The sequence below is a fragment of the Dermacentor silvarum genome, chromosome 2, assembly GCF_013339745.2.
Source record: "Dermacentor silvarum isolate Dsil-2018 chromosome 2, BIME_Dsil_1.4, whole genome shotgun sequence".
NCBI lineage: Eukaryota > Metazoa > Arthropoda > Arachnida > Ixodida > Ixodidae > Dermacentor > Dermacentor silvarum.
The window spans coordinates 131676559-131696464 of record NC_051155.1 but is presented as its reverse complement, the minus strand read 5'-3'; the positions used below and the strand labels follow the sequence as shown (position 1 = coordinate 131696464).

Below are 19906 nucleotides of genomic sequence, written 5' to 3'. Positions count from 1 at the left end.
CTGGCCCGGCGCCAGCTCCTCGAAGTTTCGTTTTCTGCTGTTATGGGGAAGCGGGCGTTTGCCGGCGTGGGCAGTTTCGTTGGGTGGCCTGGGACAGTGCCGCGGCTTCCCTCTGCGCCGTAGCCGCAGTGTGCAAGGTCAACACGTGACTAAAAAGCAGAGAAAGCATAAAGGAGAAAGAAGGGTTCACTGCCATTTTCTACGCGTGGCTACGGTAGCGTGGCTGAGATGTCGGCACGTACACGCATGTTCCGGCGCAACACAGAATCTGCAACCTTGCCATTTGAGAGAAGGTGAAATTTCCACCGCATTTTTTTTTTCTTTCTTTTTTTGTTTTGTTCGCGCGTGACAAGGGCTCTCAGCTAAGCTTTTACTGCGGTGCCGGAGCAATGCCGGTCGGAGGCGCCGCCGCGTAATTTGGTTCGAATTAACGAGATTCGACTGTAAATCGAATGCAAACGTTCTAGCCGCATTCCTCGACTGTCACATACGCGTGGCGGCTCGGTGCACATGTTTTGAATATGTGTGGGCCTTGAAAATTGTTGGTTTGGTTATAGTGCGGATATTCGCGATTCTGGCGACTTACGTTATAAGCGGTCTACACTGTAGTAGAGGCACGCCAAAGTATGCACTGCACAAAAATTTGCCAATGCGCGCGGCATTGGGGCACCGAACGCAATTGCTTCTCCGTTGAAATTTTTTTTTTTTTTTTTACAAATTTTGGGCTAAAAACTTGGGGGTGTTACACGGGTGCGGCCCTTGCACGAGTCTATACGGTATGTAACATGGAATGCACTGTGCTTTCTCTTATTCTTTTTTTTTTTATTACAAAGGATGGTTGAACACTATGTGGGGTTTACAGCGACGCATTTGTTATTTGACTGGATATAATGTAGACTCGCATAACCCATATTAAAGCTAAGAAACGAATATAGTCACTGTGATTGTGGAAGACAGCAAAGAAGGTGTTAGCAGCGATAAACCGAAAGAGGACAGAGTAACTGGCGTAGAACAACATTTTTACAACAGTGCCTCACGAGGTACGAAGTGAAATTGAAAAAAAAGGACACAAGTGACAGTTCTCTATTGTCATATTAGAGCTATTGCTGTTATTGAATTAGCTGTCGCTGTTATTGTGCAGCTATTGCTTTGCAGTTTTGCAAAATGCTCAGTTTTCATTTTCTTTTTGAGCATTTATTCAGGTACAGTTGCGGACCGATATTTCGAACTCGGTGAGAACAGAGATGTCTGAATAATCTGGAGTTAATAATTAAATATCTGGAGTCTGAAATATTGGATTTGGCAGAAAGTAAGGGATTTTACTCCACAAGGGGGCAAAAAAAAAATTAAGCTTGTTGGCACGTGGATTACACCCATATGCTTGCCTGTGACCTGGCCAGTTTGTATTTCGACCATTGTCATGCTGTTGCTACAGATATACGAAAGTATGGTCAATGCACACACCGAATCTCCTCTCCTGACAATTTAATAAAGGTTAATTGTTTTAGATGACATTACTTCGCAGGAGTTTATGCTGGCAGTGCATTTTGGACACTACTCTCTCTCCCCACTCATTTAATAGGCGGTAGATAAAGCATTAGTGATTGACAGAGGCTGCGAGTGAACAGGAGTTAGGCGCCTGTTAACGCCGAGTACAAAGGAAATTTAGTGATAGTGATTTAGAGTGGACATGAGTACGAGTGTGTACGAGTGTGAGTGGGTGCTGGCAACCTCCAATAGCCGAATGCCAGCGCCTTTTTTTTTTTTTTTTGCAGCAGGCATTGTCTGGCATTTTCCTCGCTTAATTGCTGCCCTTGTCAGCATGTACATCAAGGGTGAAGTTGCTTGAAGCATGAAGCTGCTTGATAATTGAGTAATAAGAATTCAAAAGAAATTGCTCGAAACCTTGTCGCTATATAGGAACAAACACTGGACGCACGGTAGCCATATGCCAAACTTCGCGAATTTTGCCTTTGGAATTTGACAGCTTGGCTTGTCCCTTGGTTGAGGTGCAGTCAGCAACTTCTAAATCGTCTAGGCTTTGCTAGTTTTGGTTTTGTGGAGGTGCCAGTGACATGGGAAAACAAAAATATTGCTCTTTCTGCTTGACTCAGTGGCTGAATCACCGTATTTACATGATTCTAATACGCCTGAGAAAAACATCAGAAATACCCCTTGTAGTGCAGTGGCCGTGAATGTTCAGGAACGTAAATATTGTATTGCACTGATTTTTTGCTTGCATTCTCAACTGGCAGTGCTCTGAACATGTGCTTATTCTTCTATCTGCAGAAGCAGACTTGCCTCTGCCGCCGTTTTACCACGTTTGTGACCAAGTATAACCTGATGTCAAAGGACAATCTCATCGTTCCAATCCTTGACGAGGAACTCACCGCTGGAGAGAGTGAAGCCTGAGACGGTCCTGCCAAAAACAAGCAGCGCGGAACATGCACTCTGATCTTCCTGCTCAGCAGACATTTGCTCTTATTGGCCGGGACGCTGGCCGCCTGGTCTCTGTCCCTGTGCATTTCTCCCAGTAGTATTGTTTCAGCTGTCACTTCTGCATGTCTCACTCTTTTGGCATGCCCTCACCGACACAGACCGATATCGACCTCTGTCGCGCTAGTGCCGTGTGTGTGTGCTCTAGAAGTTGTTTTAGCTGTGCACATCCATCCACAGCACTGTGTGTTAGCATAGGCGTGCCATGATTTCTGCGTGGTGGCAGAAGTGACTGCTTGAGTGGATTGCGTTGGGTGGAGGAATAGTTGCTGTCTGGTAGCATGCACAATGAGGAGAGAGGATTCGGGGAAAGCTGTGCTGTATATGTGCGAATGCACTTTCTTTCTCCTTCTCTATTCCCCTCTCCCTTGACTTTCTACTGTTGCTTTTCGAGTGTGGAACTGTCCATTGGATGATGCGGTGAGCACGTTATTAGAAAAAATTGACTGCGTATGTGAGTATTTAGCTTTATTATTTATTTTCTCCCTACACGTGCCTGTGAAGAAGTCCGATAGTGCAAATGCTGGTAGCACGTAGAGTACTGTGAGATGGTTCTTGCGGTAATGTGGAGACTGGTTCATACTGTTAAATATCTTGAGAATGCCAGCCCTTCTCCCCTGATTATGAATAACTTTTTCATATGCGAAAACCATGATATGCTGTTCATAGCAGTTGGTTTATGTAGTTACATGATCATCAGAATAACAACACGTGGGCTTGTGGTATCGCCTTTTAGTAGCCAGCCTATTTATGTGCTGTAAAAAGAAGACTTTTGTTTTTTGAAATGCGAATCCCAAGTGTTATCTTAAGTGTGTAGTTTTGGATCTGTGCACATGTCTGTCTTGTAAGCTCATTTTGCATGTGCTTGTGTCTTTTGCACAGCACTGGCCTTCTGTGTTAGAGATGCATATCGTAATTAAGTGAGGAGGTGGTATCTAATAGCTCCACCATTTTCTGCCTGTATTTAGTTGCTTCGATTTTGTGTGCAGTTTACCCATGCCTAGTCCAAGTAGTGCACTAAATGTTTTTTTTTTTTTTTTTTACATTTTGTGACGTTGAAACACATTAGCCAATTTCGTTGGTTACCAACTGTTGTGCAAAGGGATAGTACTTATTACTGACACATGTGGCTTAATAAAATCCTGGTCGAGGTGTGGATCCTTGTCTGAACAACATTTACCATGCTTTCGCAAAATATTTAGGTGACCTGCATAAAAGATGCAAATGTATCAAAGTTCGCATGGGTCTCTTTGGGGCAAGGGCAATGTGTTGCAAACCTGCAATAGAAATTTGCCTCCGAGCACTGCTAGCACTCTAAGGCGGTCTCTGAATAGTCATTCTACAGTGCTTCAGGAGTCATGTAAGGCAGTGGTAAGCTTTATTATAAGGTGAAGCTGACTGCAATAGCTATAATAAAACCTGGTGATGACTTTTAGGGGATGCTTATCCTCGGAGTGGAGCTTGAATTTTATGTTTCACGAACCTTTGCCACTGTCGCAGAGCTTTGAAATGACCCTGTCAAAGGGGGCCACAAGTTGGGTGCATCAGAAAGCTTGTGTTGGGCCTTTATTCGGCCAGGGAGTGCTGCACTTTCTAAGAAAGAGTATGTGTTGTCATCCGTAGTCACACTACCAAATTGCATGTTAGATTACTATGCGCAGATGCACTCAAAGAGCAACCTACAGGCACTGAAGCTGTCTTTATCTCCCACGTGTATAATTGCGACAAAAATCAACTATGGCTGTGTGTCTAAGCTAGGGTTAAAGGATGACTAACAAAATTTCACTTTGGGTAAATTGGTTATATATATGAGTAACATACTATTGAAGCATTCTTTTAGCAAAGCTGCAGGGCTGGTAATTGTCCAATTTTCTTGTCAACATCCTTCAAATGGCACCCAAGCAGAAAATGGTAGTGAGCAGACCTGGCGAGCGGATATGGTATAAATCCCTGATCATGGCTTCAGAGATTTTCGGCACGCCACAGGTGCCGGCCAGTCTCGGAGGTCACGCCAACTGGTAGAACGTTCCGTGTCATTTCTGGCAAATGCTACGGTGGTGGTATTGTCAGTCTCGGTATCAGAAATGTCTATTTTTGCTAGCTTTTCGTGACGCATCTGTTAATATTTCAAGCGTGAAATTTTGCATGGAGGCTGCTGTATATCTGCTCCATCTGAAACAAGGCCTTTCATGTAACCTGAACTTTCGTTGCAGTTTGTCTTTTAATAGCGTAGCATTTAGTACCGTATGTTGTATTGCTGGAAGTTTTGCATTAGCAGTGTGGCAGTTGAGCTCCCCTCGTGCTTGGTCTTCCAGGGTCTTGCAAAGCTGCTTCTTTGCTTGTTCACTGTGTACATATTCCTTCAGACTGCAGAATTTGCTATTTGTTTATACATAAGGTCGTATTAAGTGTGTTGTCCCTACTGGAATGCGAGGCTGTGCTATGAATTCCAACCATTGATGTCTGTGCTTCAGTGCACTCTTGAGCTGGATTCACGTGATGGATGTGGTCGTAGTTGAATCAGTCAGGTGACGTACGACATCGGATCGCATAGCAGCTAGTAATTAGTGTCACAGTGGAGAAGAGCAAACGACATTGTACACCTGACCATACGCTGACTTCCTGAAACGTAGGCAACGTTGCAAAAGTGTCGGAATGCTGCGTGCGTTTACTTGCAGCCATTGAGCAGCATGAGCTACATGTTTGTTTCGCCCGTTTCAATTCGATTATGACTTGAATTGGATTGAAGATGATTGCTGCCAGACTAAGGCAGATCACCATCAGTATCTTGGTAGTTCTTGCCAAAAATTCCAGTGGTGATTTACCTTTTGGTTGTATCGCAAATCGCTTTACAATGACTGAGTGAGCACATCGGGAATTGGGTGATGGAGGGTCTCCTGGAAGAAACTTGAACATAAACGTGTGCAGCCCCCTTTTATTTAATTTTTTTTAAAATTAATTTTGATTGTTTTGGTTTTGCAAGCGCAGCTTCATTGGCCATGTTTGGAAAGTCATCTAAAACTGCAGATCAGTAGTAGATTGGTTAAAGTGGGCTGTGCTCGATATAAAAGCCTTAGCGCATTCTTCAACATGCACAGCTTTTTTGTTGGGTTATTATGGCATCTTCGGATGGCCGCTGTGATCCTCCAAATCCAAGCATACAAATTCCGGAGTCACTCTCAATCCAAGTAGGAGGTATCGTGTGCCAACCAAACAGCTGGCTTCTTTTCAGAGCAGTTAGAGGTAGAGTCCCCCTTCGCGAGCACAACCAAAGGAACTGGTTGGGTCATGTGGCTCGAAACGACCATATTTGTAGAATGCTTCGATAGCGATACTGGTAGCGCCTTTTGGGAGTCCGGCGATTGGAAAGATCCATCCGAATGTAGCCAGAGTGCCCCTTTTCGACCATCCAAACAAGCTCAGCCTTTTGGGAGTGCTTTAGAGCGCTCGAAAACGACCATCCAAAGATGCCTATAGCCTTCAGCTTTGCATCTCGGAAAATTGTACCAAATCTTTCTTAGTTTGTACAAATTTTTTTTTAACCTTGCCTGCGACAGATAGCGCTGTACCATCTCTTCAGGTGCAATTCTGGAAAAGATGGCTAATGTGCAGGTGGCTAATTAAAAATATTCAATAATGAGCTTTTTAATTATCCACTTTAGGGCACGCATTGCAAGTGTAAAATTGAAGCTGTGCTATAATGGAATTTATGCTTGCTTGGAAGAAGTCGCAAGACCAGCACTACTTTCGAGGTATTCAGCCTAAACTAAAATATTGGCATTGCAATGAATAGTTCTACAAAAGCATGTGTAGATGAATTTAGGATGATCTTCCTGGAACGCTAATGGATTTTTCAGCAGATTTTGGCGATGGGTACCTTGAATCTGGTGCTAGTCTTAGGATTTCTGCTTTTATAACAGGCATGACTTAGCTACTACTCGGTTTAAATTTGCAATTAAAACATGTGTCCTAAACTGAATAATTAAAGAAAGTTTATTGGTGAATGTTTTTGAATAGCCACCTGGGGACATGCAATTTATTGTGTGCCTCTTTGGGAAACCCACCGGAACAAACTGGATTGTGCTGTACGCTCCATGCAATGTCTTAAAAATTTGTTCAATGTTCAAAAATATTATACATGGGATGAAAAATGTAGTGTGTCTGGCCGAAATGGCAACGTTGCAGTGCTACTTACACTGTTCATCTGTGACTTCTGCACAGGAAAATGTTCTGCAGTCGTGGCCTCTTCGTGCATTGTGCAGTCTTTTCTGTCATTTGTGAACCTAGATTGTTGCAAATTTTCTTTATAATATTAGTGTGGCGCGACTATACTTTTTTTTTTACCAGGATTAAGAAACGCACATTTTAATGCTGGCAGCATCCAAGATCAATAAAAAGAAATGTAAACAATGGAATAGTGACCTTGTGTCTCTCTATAAACCAGAAAAAAAAATTGTGTGCTCAGTGGTACTGTGTGCGAGTGTTGTCTGTGCTATACCCAAGAATACGAGTCGTGAGGCAGCAGCATTTTTGTACTGAAGTTTTTAACGCCCTTATGGGCTCTGTGAACGTGTTCATTTTATTGGCCTTGTACAGTAGAACCTCGCTCATATGTTTAGAAAAAACAAACAAGGAAACGTACCATCCGATGTAACTAAAAAATTTGACAGGCTCTACTGTAGTTTAAATCTACGTAATGTGAAGCGTTGCGACACGGGATGCCGACGGGCTGGTGAGGCTTCAGTCGCCCGAGATGCGTTTTGGAGTTTTCTGTTTTCCTATTGCATAGTGTTTTCAGACGGCGACCAAACCAAATCGAAATTGAGCTCATGGGTGACGCCGGATGTTGCTGCGGCGTAACGTGACATTGTGCCGCCTGCAGCAGGGAACAGATGCGCATTTGGGTTATTGCCTCCTAAAAGCGTGCAGTACGCTTCCATCGGCACTACGTCCCATGTGCACTAAAACATAGGTGAAGATGCTTATTGCAATAGGGTGCGGCGACCCGGCAAGAGATTAGCTGGTATCGGAACGAAGCAGTGCGCCAGCGTTTTCACGTGAGACGGGCGGGCGGATATTGCGGGGAGGCTGATACGTCGGACTTTTACTGTTCTCGATCGTGCACACCTCACACCGTTTCTTGTTTACATGGGATTTAACGGTCGGAAAAATGAACGTTGGTGCCAAAAGACCGTGTTTTCCAGAAACATATGCAGCGGTAAATATATGCATAACTTAATTGGGTCATTTTTTGTGTTCTCGACTGCGAATGTTGGCGCCAGGAAATCATACTCATATGCAACGGGTTTGTATCAGCAAGGTTCTACACTTGCTGCCCAAAAGGAGAAAAAGGTTTGTTCAAGTCCAACATAAGGGTGAATCTTTCATTAAAGGGACATTAAAGAAAAACACGAAATTAGTTCAGACTGTCTGCGTCTCCCTTGAAAGGATTATTTTCATTACTTTTGTGGTAAGAGGGCGATCGCCATATTAGAAAAGAAGTCTAGACTTCTTTTTAGTTTCTCACGGCAATGTCTGGACCAGTATGTCTGTTAGATGCCATAGTTTTAGAAATATTTTCTCTTGTTTAAGCTGTTGTGGCACAGAATTATATAAACCCTTCAAATTCGGTCTTTAGCTCATTTTGGAATACAATGCTCGCATATCCCATGTTATTTTGTCCTCACCTGTGCATTGAAGTAAGCGTAGAATTCTCATTGGGAATGCGGGACCCGCTCGCATACGGTAAGTAGGCTTTATTCACTGCAACACTGAACGTGGGAAAGCCAGCTTACAAAGACCAAGCTTACACCGATCCCATAAAGTCGGCTTCACTTTTAAACTGAAATGCATTGCTGGAGAGACGTCTTTCCAGGGGCAAGATAAGTGGTCTTATATTAAAATGGGAATGCCGTAGCACCTTATTTTATTTGCTATTGCCCCGACGTGCACAGGTCTGATAGAAATGTTTGAGTTTCCTCGTAGCAGAATGAGGTTGTCTTGTACATTCAAATTACAATCCGACGCCGAATGGTAAAGTACTTTACCATTTTTGTGACGGATTTCACTGAGAAATTCAATTTTTGTTCACCAAAACCTTGCACCACGTGGAGGGCCTGTGCGGTCGATGTGGTTGGATGATTTTCTCCGCCACCCGCGATCACCCGTCGGTTGTCAATGCTGGATTTTCTGCGACACGGGGGCCCTAAACGCTATCGCGTTAAAACTGCAGGCCTAGAAAACTCTTCAGGATATGTGTAACATGACGCTGCTCGGTTCCAAGGTTTTCAAATAGCATATCCATTTAAACTTTTAAAGAATATTTTGGGGCACACGACTGATTTCTTAGTGGCTGTAGCATTATCTTTATTCTCGTAACTAAGGTCAATTGAAATGGAATAGACGTAGTTCACATTTCTTCTAGCAGTCGGCATGAGTGGAAAACATTCAACGTTGGAACTTATCTAATAGTTGCTTTATTTACATGTGAATTTTCTTGTGCACAATTATTGTGCGGCAGCCTGCTGTGCCTTCTGCCTGCGAGGTGTCCTCTTTGGAAACTGCTTCTTCCTGGCCTTGGATGGCTTCTGCTCTGTAGACCAGCTGCCATCAGTGCAGCCGGGTGCTTGGTACCTGAAGAACAGAAGTGCCATGAATCAAATCATTTGTCATACAGGTAAATATACAGAAGATGGTCTTAAAATCAGATACTGCACCAGGCCCTCAAACAGCAATAGCAATAAAAACAAGCAGCTTTGGCAAGTGAAAAAGGCCGATGCGAGTCAAGTACAGTGAGTTATTGCACAAGGCAGTCTACATGTAATTTGCTTAGGTGGAATGCATTTCACACTGGAACTCCCAAAGGCTGTCTCTGCATGAGACTACACAAAGCATAGTAGTCCAGATCCACTGCACTGGCTCGGACTATGGTGCTCTACTTGCTGCTGAACATGAGGTTGCAGGATTGCTTATTGGTTGCAATCCAATCAACGCAGAATGCAAAAACAAAGAAAGTGCTTGCATCCACGCATGTTGCGGAAGATTGAGTAGGTCAAAAGTGTCCTCCACTTAGGCGTCCCTCGGAGCTGCACTGCAGCTTCAGGACGTTAACCAAATGAATCAAATCAAATACTTAGCGGCACATGAACCTTGCTTGCACTAAGCCATTTCCGACTCTTGTCACGCAGCTCACTATTGAGCCACATCGCGTTGAGCCACAGCCAAATGATTTTATTGCAATAGCAATTATATGGACACTTCAACGGGATTTCTGCCGTCACCATCAGGTTCCGTATAAAGTCCAAGGGCGATAAAATCGTCGCCGCGCGTCGTATACGCCAGTGAAAGCGCGCAGGGGACGCGCGCTATCACGGAGCGAACGCACGGCGGAAAGCAAACGCAACCATCGCGCGAGAGGCCGTGGGTGTATGGGAGGCGGGGCGACGCTCTGCTGCGGCACGAAATGTGTATCTTGCAACCGGGTGCAAAGGGAACTGGCACTCAATCTCCCACGCGTAAGCAAGAAAGCGGGAAGGCAGCGCGGGAGGGAGGGGGGGGGCAGCTTCTATTCTGCCAACAACCGCGCTTGTACTTTGCCCGGCTGTGGCGGTCGCCCACACCGTCTCTTATCTCCACACGGCTCTGACCTTTGTATGCGCTGTGCATTCGCTGCTCAGTTTCCGTTGAAGCTACAGACCGCACGAACCTTCGCTCGCTGCGGCGGCTGCGTTTGCTGCCAGCGTTTTCACAGTGGTTGTCTGCGGTCATCGAGTGTGATCTATTCACGTTTGCTTGTACGCGCTGACACCACGCTTGTTAATTCAGTTAGTAAGCGAATGTGTCCAAGTTTATGCAGCCGATAAAGCTACTATTACTACTCCGAATAGCTCTCTACTAATTTGCTATTGCAATTGATGCTTCGCCTTTCGGGCGAAACTGCGACATCTTTTTGTCTTGACTTGCCTGCCAGTCAGTCGTGCGCGTTTCAACACTGCAAGCTATTTCGTGCCCACATTGGGCAACACATTTGTTAAACTACATTGCATTGAGCCATTACCAAATGTCACAGCTGCTTGCCATAATAAAGAGAAAAATAGGCAGACTCGACTCCAGTTGACATCTATGTAAAGTGAAGCGCTCTTGGTGTGTTTGGCTCATGAACTACGTCTGTGCGTATGAAGGATAGTTTTCAAGGTATAAATATTAGTAATAAAGAGCAGCATGTTATATGAAGAAATATTATTTGCAGTGAATTTTGACAGGCTGGATATTATATACACATTTACATGCAGTACATCCATGCATATATTTTTTGTTTACATTTTCAGTGGTGATCTATAATGTCGTGTTGGACTCGTGTGTCGGTTTCTTCTAGTGTGCAACTGTGGATCTAAATACGCTGGCTTGTCTGCGAGAAAGGGTGTTCTATGTCGCTTGTCGAAGCATGCGTCCGTGGCATTCGGCGTTAGCGGCCAGATACGTACAAAAAGATGTCTGGAACTCGGCAAGAAACCTTCGTTTTGAAAAAGTATTATGCACAATGCCACTAGCATTCACAAGCACTGCCATCTAGTGTTGGAAACTGCAACTAGAAGCATGCTGGCAGGTATACTCATCATCAGTTCACACTGGAAGGTATTTTTCCTAAGGATAATTGTACACTTCATCGGCTATTTTGGTGCAAACTTTGGTTGACAGGTATACTTGTCTGTGGTAAAGGAATGGTAAAAAGGCTAAGTGATGGCAAGTCAAGCGAGATAATGTAAGTGACAACAGAGAAGAAACAAGGTAGACATTGTCCCTTACATGTGTGGGTTAACATAGTTTTGAAAGGGTTGGCCGCTGCAAGGACGTCCATGCATTTCTTATTCAGCCCCTCGCAACTTGGCATAGCTGCGCTGCAAAACCAGCTTGACGTAAAAAATAGGCCAAGGACTGCAGCCAAGTAGAGGAAATGTTCTGTTCACTGCATCACTGTAATCCATTCCGCAGGCAGACAATGCAGTACACAGGCCAAATGAGGTGTCAATAACCACTTGCACGAGCGTGAAATTATTATGCATTGCAGTGATTCATCAGCCAGCAACTTTTAAGTGTGCTGGTGCCAACTTCTTTTTGAAGAATGCATAATCCTGAAACGGCATCCCTGTGAGCCTGTTTTGAAATCATAAAAGCTGCAAGGGTAAAAGAACCTTGTGACAAGCGGACCTTCCATCAATGTGATCAAAAGAAAAAGTATATCTCAGCTCCATGATTTTGTTGCTCAGTTTGCAAGCGGCACATGAGCACATGCAAATCCTATAAATTATGTATATTGTGGTGATTGCATTAAACTTGTCACTGTCTATAATGGTGAAATGGACATTTCAGTGGCCCTAGGAACCCCTTTATCGCAGTAATATTATGCAGTCACCACTGAAGCAGTTAATGCATTCCTGAACATGCAATGCACGGATTCTGCCCAGGTGGAATGTACTAGGTCATTTATTCTGTTCAGGGTGCATTCAGCAGTTAGAATGATTAGCCATTCTGGATGCAGCTGTGCAAAGGCATTTCAGTCCATCATCATGACTCTTGCACCATCCAAGTTTATCTTGTGTCCAAGTAGTAGTATTAAAGCATGCTCTACTGTACCACTAGTTGTAGTCTGAGGCTGCTCGCCCGAAGCGTGCAAATGACAGTAGGCTGTTGTACAGAGAGACGCCAAGTGAAAAAATAAAAAAAACCTTTGCTCAAGGGTTATTCAGCATTTACTCACTAGCCACTCACTGACACTTGTGCAAAACTCTTCATTCTTGGATACATTAGTGAAACAGTTCGTGCAAGTGGCCCCTGCTGCTACTTAAAGTGCTTGTTCAGATTGCCAGTCTGGTCGATGTAGAACATGTACATGATATCTTGTACACAACTGGAAACTGCCTGGCTATAAAGGAACAGCATACAAATGTTGGCCACCTACCTCAACCATAAACCAAAAGAATGCTTCCACATTGTTTAGGTGCTACAAGAGACTATGAACGTGTTTTCTATCTTGAACACAACACTAATGCTCAATGTACCACAAGAACAGCTTGGGCCTTGGCTCATGAGGCATTCCACTGACATTCATAATAATAAATAATAATAATAATCACCAAAAAAAGGAACATACCAATAGTTACAAAATGTTAATGCCAAGAAATTGGAAGCCTAGCCATATCGTATGAGGGTTGGATGAAATGTCTTGCACTCCCATGAGATGAACAACCAGACTGATGAAACTTCACAACCTTTTGACAGTGTCCCCCTGCACTTCCCCATCTCTGCTCCAGCTTAGTCAACTTGAAGAAAAAAGATCCCTCTTGTTTATTAAAACACAGATCAACAGCGGACTTTACTGCATCCCTTGTATTGTCCGTCAGAAAATGCATTCGTTTCAAGGTATTCATTACTGCAGGCATGACAGTCTGATGGTTCAAGATCAAATGAAGGTGGATATCGGTAACAGTTCAAAGCAACAAGCTTTCATTGCTTCTATGACACTGTGTAGCACAGTGCAGCCGTGCCCCTGTCTGGAAGATAATCCCATGCTCAAGCTTTCCAGGACACTCCTTTGCAATGGTGGCCTTCAAGTTTTGCAAGACTAGAGTAGTATTCGGCATTGATTTTCTGGCTGGAGGTAGTCAGCCACCAAGATGCTCTCGGCATCCAAGATGGATGGCATGGCTTTCCCCGCAGCTGCTTGCACTTGCAACTTTCTTGTCACTATTATAAATACTTTAATCTGCATTATCGACAATATCTTGTGGAGCTACCATTGTATAGTGTTCCCCTAAACACCGCCCATATTGAAACTTGACTGCGAGAGTTTGTTAGACCAAGTGCAGCCGTGGATGAGCCAAGCATCTGTTGCACCAATACCACAAGACATTTTCCAGCTTTAGCCAGAATTTGTGCTACTCACCCCAGCTGTGTCGCATCAACTGGATCCTTACTCAGAAGTATGTGAATGGTCGGTATTTCTCTGACAATTTTCAGCCTGTCGAATTCCGGTGACTTGGGTTCCCAGCAGTCTTCGACTCTATAGGAGGAAATGGGAGATAATAAGATTCTGTTCTATCCGATCACAACTGTACGAAACTGAAGAAAATCGCTGTCTGTGATGTAGTACTCACTTTTTGTAAAGGATCTTGTTCACTTGATGGACCTCCTGCAGGTGTAGAAATCAATTCGTTATATATGAAAAAGGTATACAGCTCCTATCATTTCTGTCTAGAGCAGGGCTGCATGACTTAAAACCAGCAAAGGCCAAAGCCAGTATCTCTGGCAGCGGCAATGTTGCATCTTTTGCTTGCAGAAAGACAGTACGTTTGGTGTCACTCGTTGCTGTGCTCAGCACATCGTGTAATTTCATGTTGGTGCTTGAAGGCCGAAGGCAGATTTTGTTCAGACTCGTCAAAGAAAACATCTGCTCAGTGACGTAGGTGCTTCCAACAAAAGATGCCACTTTTAAAGCAACCCATAACAACATGCTGTATCATATGAGTGAGGATGGTCCCTTTTTCAATAATTTCAGCATCACATGTTTTTCAATTCGGAGATAAGTTTTCATGTGTCCGAAGAAATCTTGAGAACATGCTGAAACCCATCTTGTAGAATTCTAATAGATTTTCATGTCATTTGAAAGTATGTCTTCGTATCTTTTTATCAAGGTTCCCATGAAACTGATGAAGGCGCTGCTCCTTCTACGCACCTTTTAGCTCTAGTGAACACTGGGTCGATGCAGCTCTTATTTCACTGTATAGTCACAGCCTTACGACGTCACCAAGATGGGGCCGTGAAATGGGTGGCCACTCTGTTTCTTACTTTCAAATGACATGAAAATCTGTTAGAATTCTACAAGATGGGTTTCAGCATGTTCTCAAGATTTCTTCGGACACATGAAAACTTATCTCCGAATTGAAAAACATGTGATTTTGAAATTATTGAAGAAGGCACCATCCTCACTCATATGATACAGCATGTAGTTATGGGTTGCATGGTGGAAGAGAGCAGATTCTTGTATTCTTGCGAGAAAAAGCTGGCGCAAGAATATAATGTTACTATAGGTGTGCTATAATGTTTCTTAGCACCATCACTGCCATGAATATGTCGAAAAATAAAAATCCTTAGGAGTGTTCCAATAAACATACCATGGGGCATGCCGTATTCCAAGAGCTAATGACAACAGCAGTGGCAAAGAGCTCAAGAAGGAAGAGGAAGAAGGCATTTTTCTGGCTTTCGTCAGTCCCCTAAATACTATGCAAAGCAAAAAATAATAAAAAAGCTTTTTGACAGCATATTTTCAAGCTTTTTTCAATAGCTCAGATATTTTTTGCAGGTTTTCTACCATTCGAATGCCTTTCCATATGGTAACAAAACACACCCATAACTGCATTGTGTATCATACATGATATATGACAACTTTTCTTCAGATAATTGAGGTTTGTTCGCGCATATCTAGCCTAGACAAAGGCTTGCCTAGCATTTTTGCGAGGAAATAAAAATTCATGCAATTAAGGGTTAAAATGTGTAAATGAAGAGCAGCATGTTATTTGTACTGGCCCGGTAGAAGGCCTAGAACAACATCAGTGGCACCAGTGTTAATAGATCGAAATAACCTTGACCAACGCTAAAACACCAAACAAAAACATCTGTTTGTAGGTGCCATCATATATGATCATTGAATCGAAATGTAATGGGAAAACGCATGTTCTATTCAATTAAGGAAGCTGTGGAAATATTGCGGCCTTGGCATTGTCAAAACCATGATCTGATTATGAGGCACGTCGCAGTGATTCTGGATTAATTACAACCAGCTGGGGTTTCCTAACGTGCACCCAATGCAAGCTTGCACACATTTTTTGGTTTATTTGGTTTGACGCCGGCCAAGAGTTCACGGCGTGTACCACTTTTGGCAACAAAACTGTTTTTCCCAGCATGTGACCAGGCTTGGATTGCAGCACCAGCACACTGTATAGACTCAGCTGCAGGCTGATAAAAATCTACTCGCCACCATATGTTGTGCAGCCCTGGTCTAGAACGATGAAATGCTGTGCTGCCAAACAAGGAATCCTGTATTTAAGGGTAATATTATGGCTTGAGAGAAAATGCTAGAGCTACAGGAAAACATATTCTTGAATACCATTACGTCGAATCTAGTGATAGCTGTGCGATTACGCTTTCTTGCCTTTGCAGCACAAGCACAACGTTACAGCACTCTAGACAGCCGTGACAGAGGCTGTACGGGAGAAAGGCAACTTACCTTGTGCTTTCGCTTCATTATCTCAACGCACGTGATGGTTTTTGCTAGAGCGTGGCCAGAACCAGTGAACACCATTTGCCTTTTTGCTTCGTCCTAAAAACAATCGCAAGTGTGAGAGGAATTTCGAAAATGACGTCACCCAGCAAACATACGTTACGGCTGTTTAAAGAATACTCGCCTGGAACGTTTTCTTAGCATACTCTAGCAGGTTTCTGAGCTTGCTGTTGGGCTGAACTTTCATGTGGACGAAATCGTCTCGAAGGTCCTTAAAAGGCGGTGGGCCAACGCTTTCTTCAGTCGATTCTCCTTTAGTATAGTTCTCCACTGAAAAAGACACGAAGTGGGATAACACAGGAGCTTGCAAGGAAGCTAAGGACCGCGCACCGAGCGATGAAACGAAATATGATAGGCGTAACGTTAAGATAACGGTGTGGGTTACAAAGCAAACTGGGGCAGCCGATATTCTCGTTGAGGCAAGGGGGAGAGTTGAATAGGCCGTGCGCTGCGTAATGCAGATGGCCGGTGCTCTATTAGAGTAACACAATTGGTGCCAAGGGAAAGGATTCGGCCAAGAAAAGGTTGGTGTGATGAAATTAGGAAATTATCAGGCGGAAGGTGGGGTCAGTTGAGGCAAAACAGGGTAATTGGGTATCGCTGAGAAAGCCCTTCGTCCTGCAGCGGACATACATTAGGCTAACGATGACGGAATGCGAACGGTCAGGTGTCGATGAGCGACACCTTTGACCCGTGCATAGAACTCGCGAGCAATTGCTGACGCTGTCGAGTGGATACGTTCATAATGGTACACGATGGCATGGCAACAGCGCAAACACAAATGGCAAGCCACGTCATTGCGAAAGAAACACCGCGATAGAACCAATGTAATTTTTGCCTCGGCAACAAGTGCAACTTACTTGCTGAACAGTTGTCAAAGTTCCCTGCGTTCGATACTAGTAGTTTTAAACTGTCGTTGGTATTGCGGAGGCTCCGCGTGAGCTGTGTACTTCGAGAAACAGTCTAGATAACCGTCATGATGCACAACTATGCACATAGATCATTTACGACAGCAATTATTTTGCATTTTGTCTCCTTCCTCTGTGGTTGCATGATGGCTAGTTTGCATGCAAGGAAGCCGCCATTACTGATGTGTCTTGGATTGGCTACGGACTATTGAAAGACAACCAGAAGTCACCGCCACGCATACCGCCGTTCTTATGCCGCCACTGTGAGCGTGTTTTGAAAGTGCGGCCTATCATCGGAACATTTACTTTCATCTTCTTTTCTTTTAATTCGCGCGAAAATTAATTTTTAGACCTGGTGTATTTGTTTCACATTTCCAAGCTGTGGCAGCACTCAGAAAATAGCGTAACTGGCCGTTGCTATTTTTCACGCACCTTTGGTTTCCGAGATACGCAAAATGCTTTACCCACTTTACCTGTAGATAACCAATATTTTATGTGCGTACTCTACAAATATTGTACTCTGCAAAGAATTTTATGTGTGTAATGAGCCTGCGAGAACATTTCTTTCCAGTCGCCGTCATGATTTTCGTAAGTTACACTTTTTATTTATTTATTTATTTATTTATTTATTTATTTATTTATTTATTTATTTATTTATTTATTTATTTATTTATTTATTTATTTATTTGTTTGTTTGCTTACTTTGACTCTGCTGAGAAGTCTGAACTCCTAGTACTCAGTAACAGGAAAAGGGGTAGAAAACCGAGGAGATATGTTCCCGAGGAAGAACCCAGGTTAGTACTAACCACGAAGGCAGGCAAAACTATTAAGCAAGTCAAATCCATTAGAGTCTTAGGGTTATTCCTGGATGCAAACGGGGCAAACGGAAAAACAATACAACACATCACAAGCAAGACTGAGGAGGTAATAAGACTGCTAAGGAGAATCACTAACAGACACAGAGGGTTGGGAGAGGAGAGCACCATGAGACTGGTCCACGCTTTCGCCTTGTGTCACTTCTCATATGTAGCAGGGATGCTTAGATGGACACAGACAGAGCTAAATCACTTGAACAGATTAATTAAAAGGCTTGTCAAAGCAACAGTGGGATTGCCGGTTAGCACACCGGATGATAAATTAATGAAACTAGGGCTCCACAACACAATAGCCGAAATAATTGAAGCTCAGCAAATTACCCACAGAGAGAGGCTTTCCGAAACAAGGTCAGGTAGAGCAACACTCGAAGAGGTAAGGTGGTACCCAAGCGAATCCAAAAATTCGGAAGACACAGTAGAACTAAAATATAGCATAAGAGAGATCATCAAGACGACTCCTTTTCCCAGAAATATGCACCCGGTGCACAACCTGGAAAGAAGAAAGGCAAGGGCCAAAGCTCTCCTGCAGGAGATAGAACAGGACAGAGAACATGCGGCTTTTGTGGATGCTGCATGGGTCAGAGGAAAGAAAGCCTTTACGGCAGTAGTAGTAGATGCAGATGGACTCAATCGGGATGCTATTACAATCATGACTAAAGAAGCGACAGTCGCGGAACAAGTAGTGATAGAATTGGCTTTAAGGAATAATAAGTGGACGCGAATTTACAGTGATTATAAGATGGCTATTAGACACTTTACCAAAGGCTTTGTAACCAAACGGGCTGCCCAGCTGATCGGTGAGATGGACAGCCAAAGGATCGAAATCCGCTAGTTTCCTGCACACATGGGGTCTGTCGATTCATCTCGGAGGAATTTGAACGAGATGACTAACGCAGCTGCACGAGGACTTACTATTCGTGCACTACGCGACCAGGACCCCAATAATATGCTGGAGGAGAACAGGGACCGATTACTTACATATAATGAAGTCACGAAGCATTACTACATGAACAGAAGGGAATTCCCAGTGCCACACGCTAAGCTCAATAGAGCTCAAGCGGTGACTCTGAGATTGTTACAGACAAGAACTTATCCGAGTCCAAACTTTATTAACAAGCTATATATCCATAAAGAGAGGTACCAATCAATTGCGAGAAGTGTAATGGCATCATTACTCTGGATCATATGCTTTGACAATGTCCTGTGGCTTTCACAGACTGCGACAAGGAAAGAGATTGGTGGCGGCGAGTGCTTCACAGTGTAGTTCTTTTAGATCTAGTACAGGCCGTCCAGAAGGCCCGCGACACGGCGGTAAGGTTAAACCTTACTGTCCCGACGTGGGAGCCGTCTGCGTCATCCTAAGGGTTGATCTTCAGGACCTGGATAAGGTTTATGATACCATACCATACTTTGGCGAAGCGCTTCTGTCCCCTAATTTTCAGATATAGCTCAGAGTGTGCCCTACGCAATCGCAAATGGTGTGAATATTGTTTACTCTAACTCAAAGAACTGAATTTCATTTTATTCATATTGTATTGCGAGGGAGAAATATAGCTCACAAAAATTAGAACAATATATAAGAGGTAGGCGCACACTCGTCTGCTGCTGCATTCGAATAACGTTTCAGAGCGCAGCTCTTAGGCGCCCGTTCCGGCGGCGAGCATCGGCGTCCTGCTTCGTAACCTAGCGAACGAGCAGAGCGAAAGATGAGTGCCAACGCGGGGCGCAGCGGGGGTTGAAAAAAAGCGGCGAGAGGGTAAAGGCCCGAGGAGGAAAACGGAGAGGAGGGTACAGCGGAACCATGAGGCGGAAAACGGAGGAGGGTATGGCGAAATCGTGAGAAGAAAAGCGTACTGCGGCGACGATGGCTACGAGCTGGCGCGAGAGTAGCGCGTGTCGTCTGGGAGGTCTGTCGGCGGCGGCTGCTCTGAATCGCGCCCACGCGTCACCCACGCGCTGGCTCTCACGATCTCCAGATTAGCGAGGCAGCCGCGCCAGACTTCTCTCCGTTTGCAACGTGCCGCACGAGACAGATTGTCCGTGCCAGCCAATATATCGCGAAATGAAAACACGTTTACAGCTGCGCTCAAATTTTGCATTAGAGAGTATCGTAATCGTCGACAATCTCTTTTACAAGCTTAGTTCAAAAATATTAATATTCATTGAACCTTTCAAAGTGGCTTCATAAAAATATGACAAATATTTCACTTTCGATCACGGATCAGAGACTTCCTTGAAAAAGGTTTTCGTTTTAGCTTGCGCAAGCCGCAGTGTTATATTAGATGGCAGAC

General features: G+C 44.0%; 2 protein-coding genes across 5 annotated transcripts in view; one reads left to right on the top strand and one right to left on the bottom strand.

Annotated features, from left to right (window-relative positions):
* The window catches only part of LOC119441779 (MOB-like protein phocein), a 29318-nt gene extending 22407 nt beyond the window's left edge, over positions 1-6911 (top strand). For 3 of the 4 annotated variants that reach the window (XM_037706392.2, XM_049661610.1, XM_049661611.1), the window contains one exon: positions 2290-6911. In XM_037706392.2, coding sequence (XP_037562320.1) covers positions 2290-2412 — 123 coding nt within the window. In that variant the 3' untranslated portion in view covers positions 2413-6911. The remainder of the gene's footprint in view (positions 1-2289) is intronic. The other variant, XR_007465599.1, reaches the window with a different exon arrangement.
* Positions 6912-8955: 2044 nt separating this feature from the next.
* On the bottom strand, positions 8956-16941 carry LOC119441780 (ribonuclease P protein subunit p25-like protein). The gene is made up of 6 exons (XM_037706393.2): positions 16693-16941; positions 15957-16102; positions 15779-15871; positions 13650-13684; positions 13439-13555; positions 8956-9129 (listed from the first exon to the last, which is right to left on the bottom strand). Coding segments are annotated over exons 1-6 (519 nt in total). The 5' UTR covers positions 16694-16941; the 3' UTR covers positions 8956-9002.
* Between the last annotated feature and the right edge of the window lie 2965 nt (positions 16942-19906).

What these genes read in the sequence shown, in the direction of transcription:
- LOC119441780 (XM_037706393.2), bottom strand. An exon ending in TAATGAAGCGAAAGCACAAG is followed by an intron (nt 13,685 to 15,778) that starts GTAAGTTGCCTT and finishes CTACACCTGCAG; the next exon opens with GAGGTCCATCAAGTGAACAA. An exon ending in AACAAGATCCTTTACAAAAA is followed by an intron (nt 13,556 to 13,649) that starts GTGAGTACTACA and finishes TTCCTCCTATAG; the next exon opens with AGTCGAAGACTGCTGGGAAC.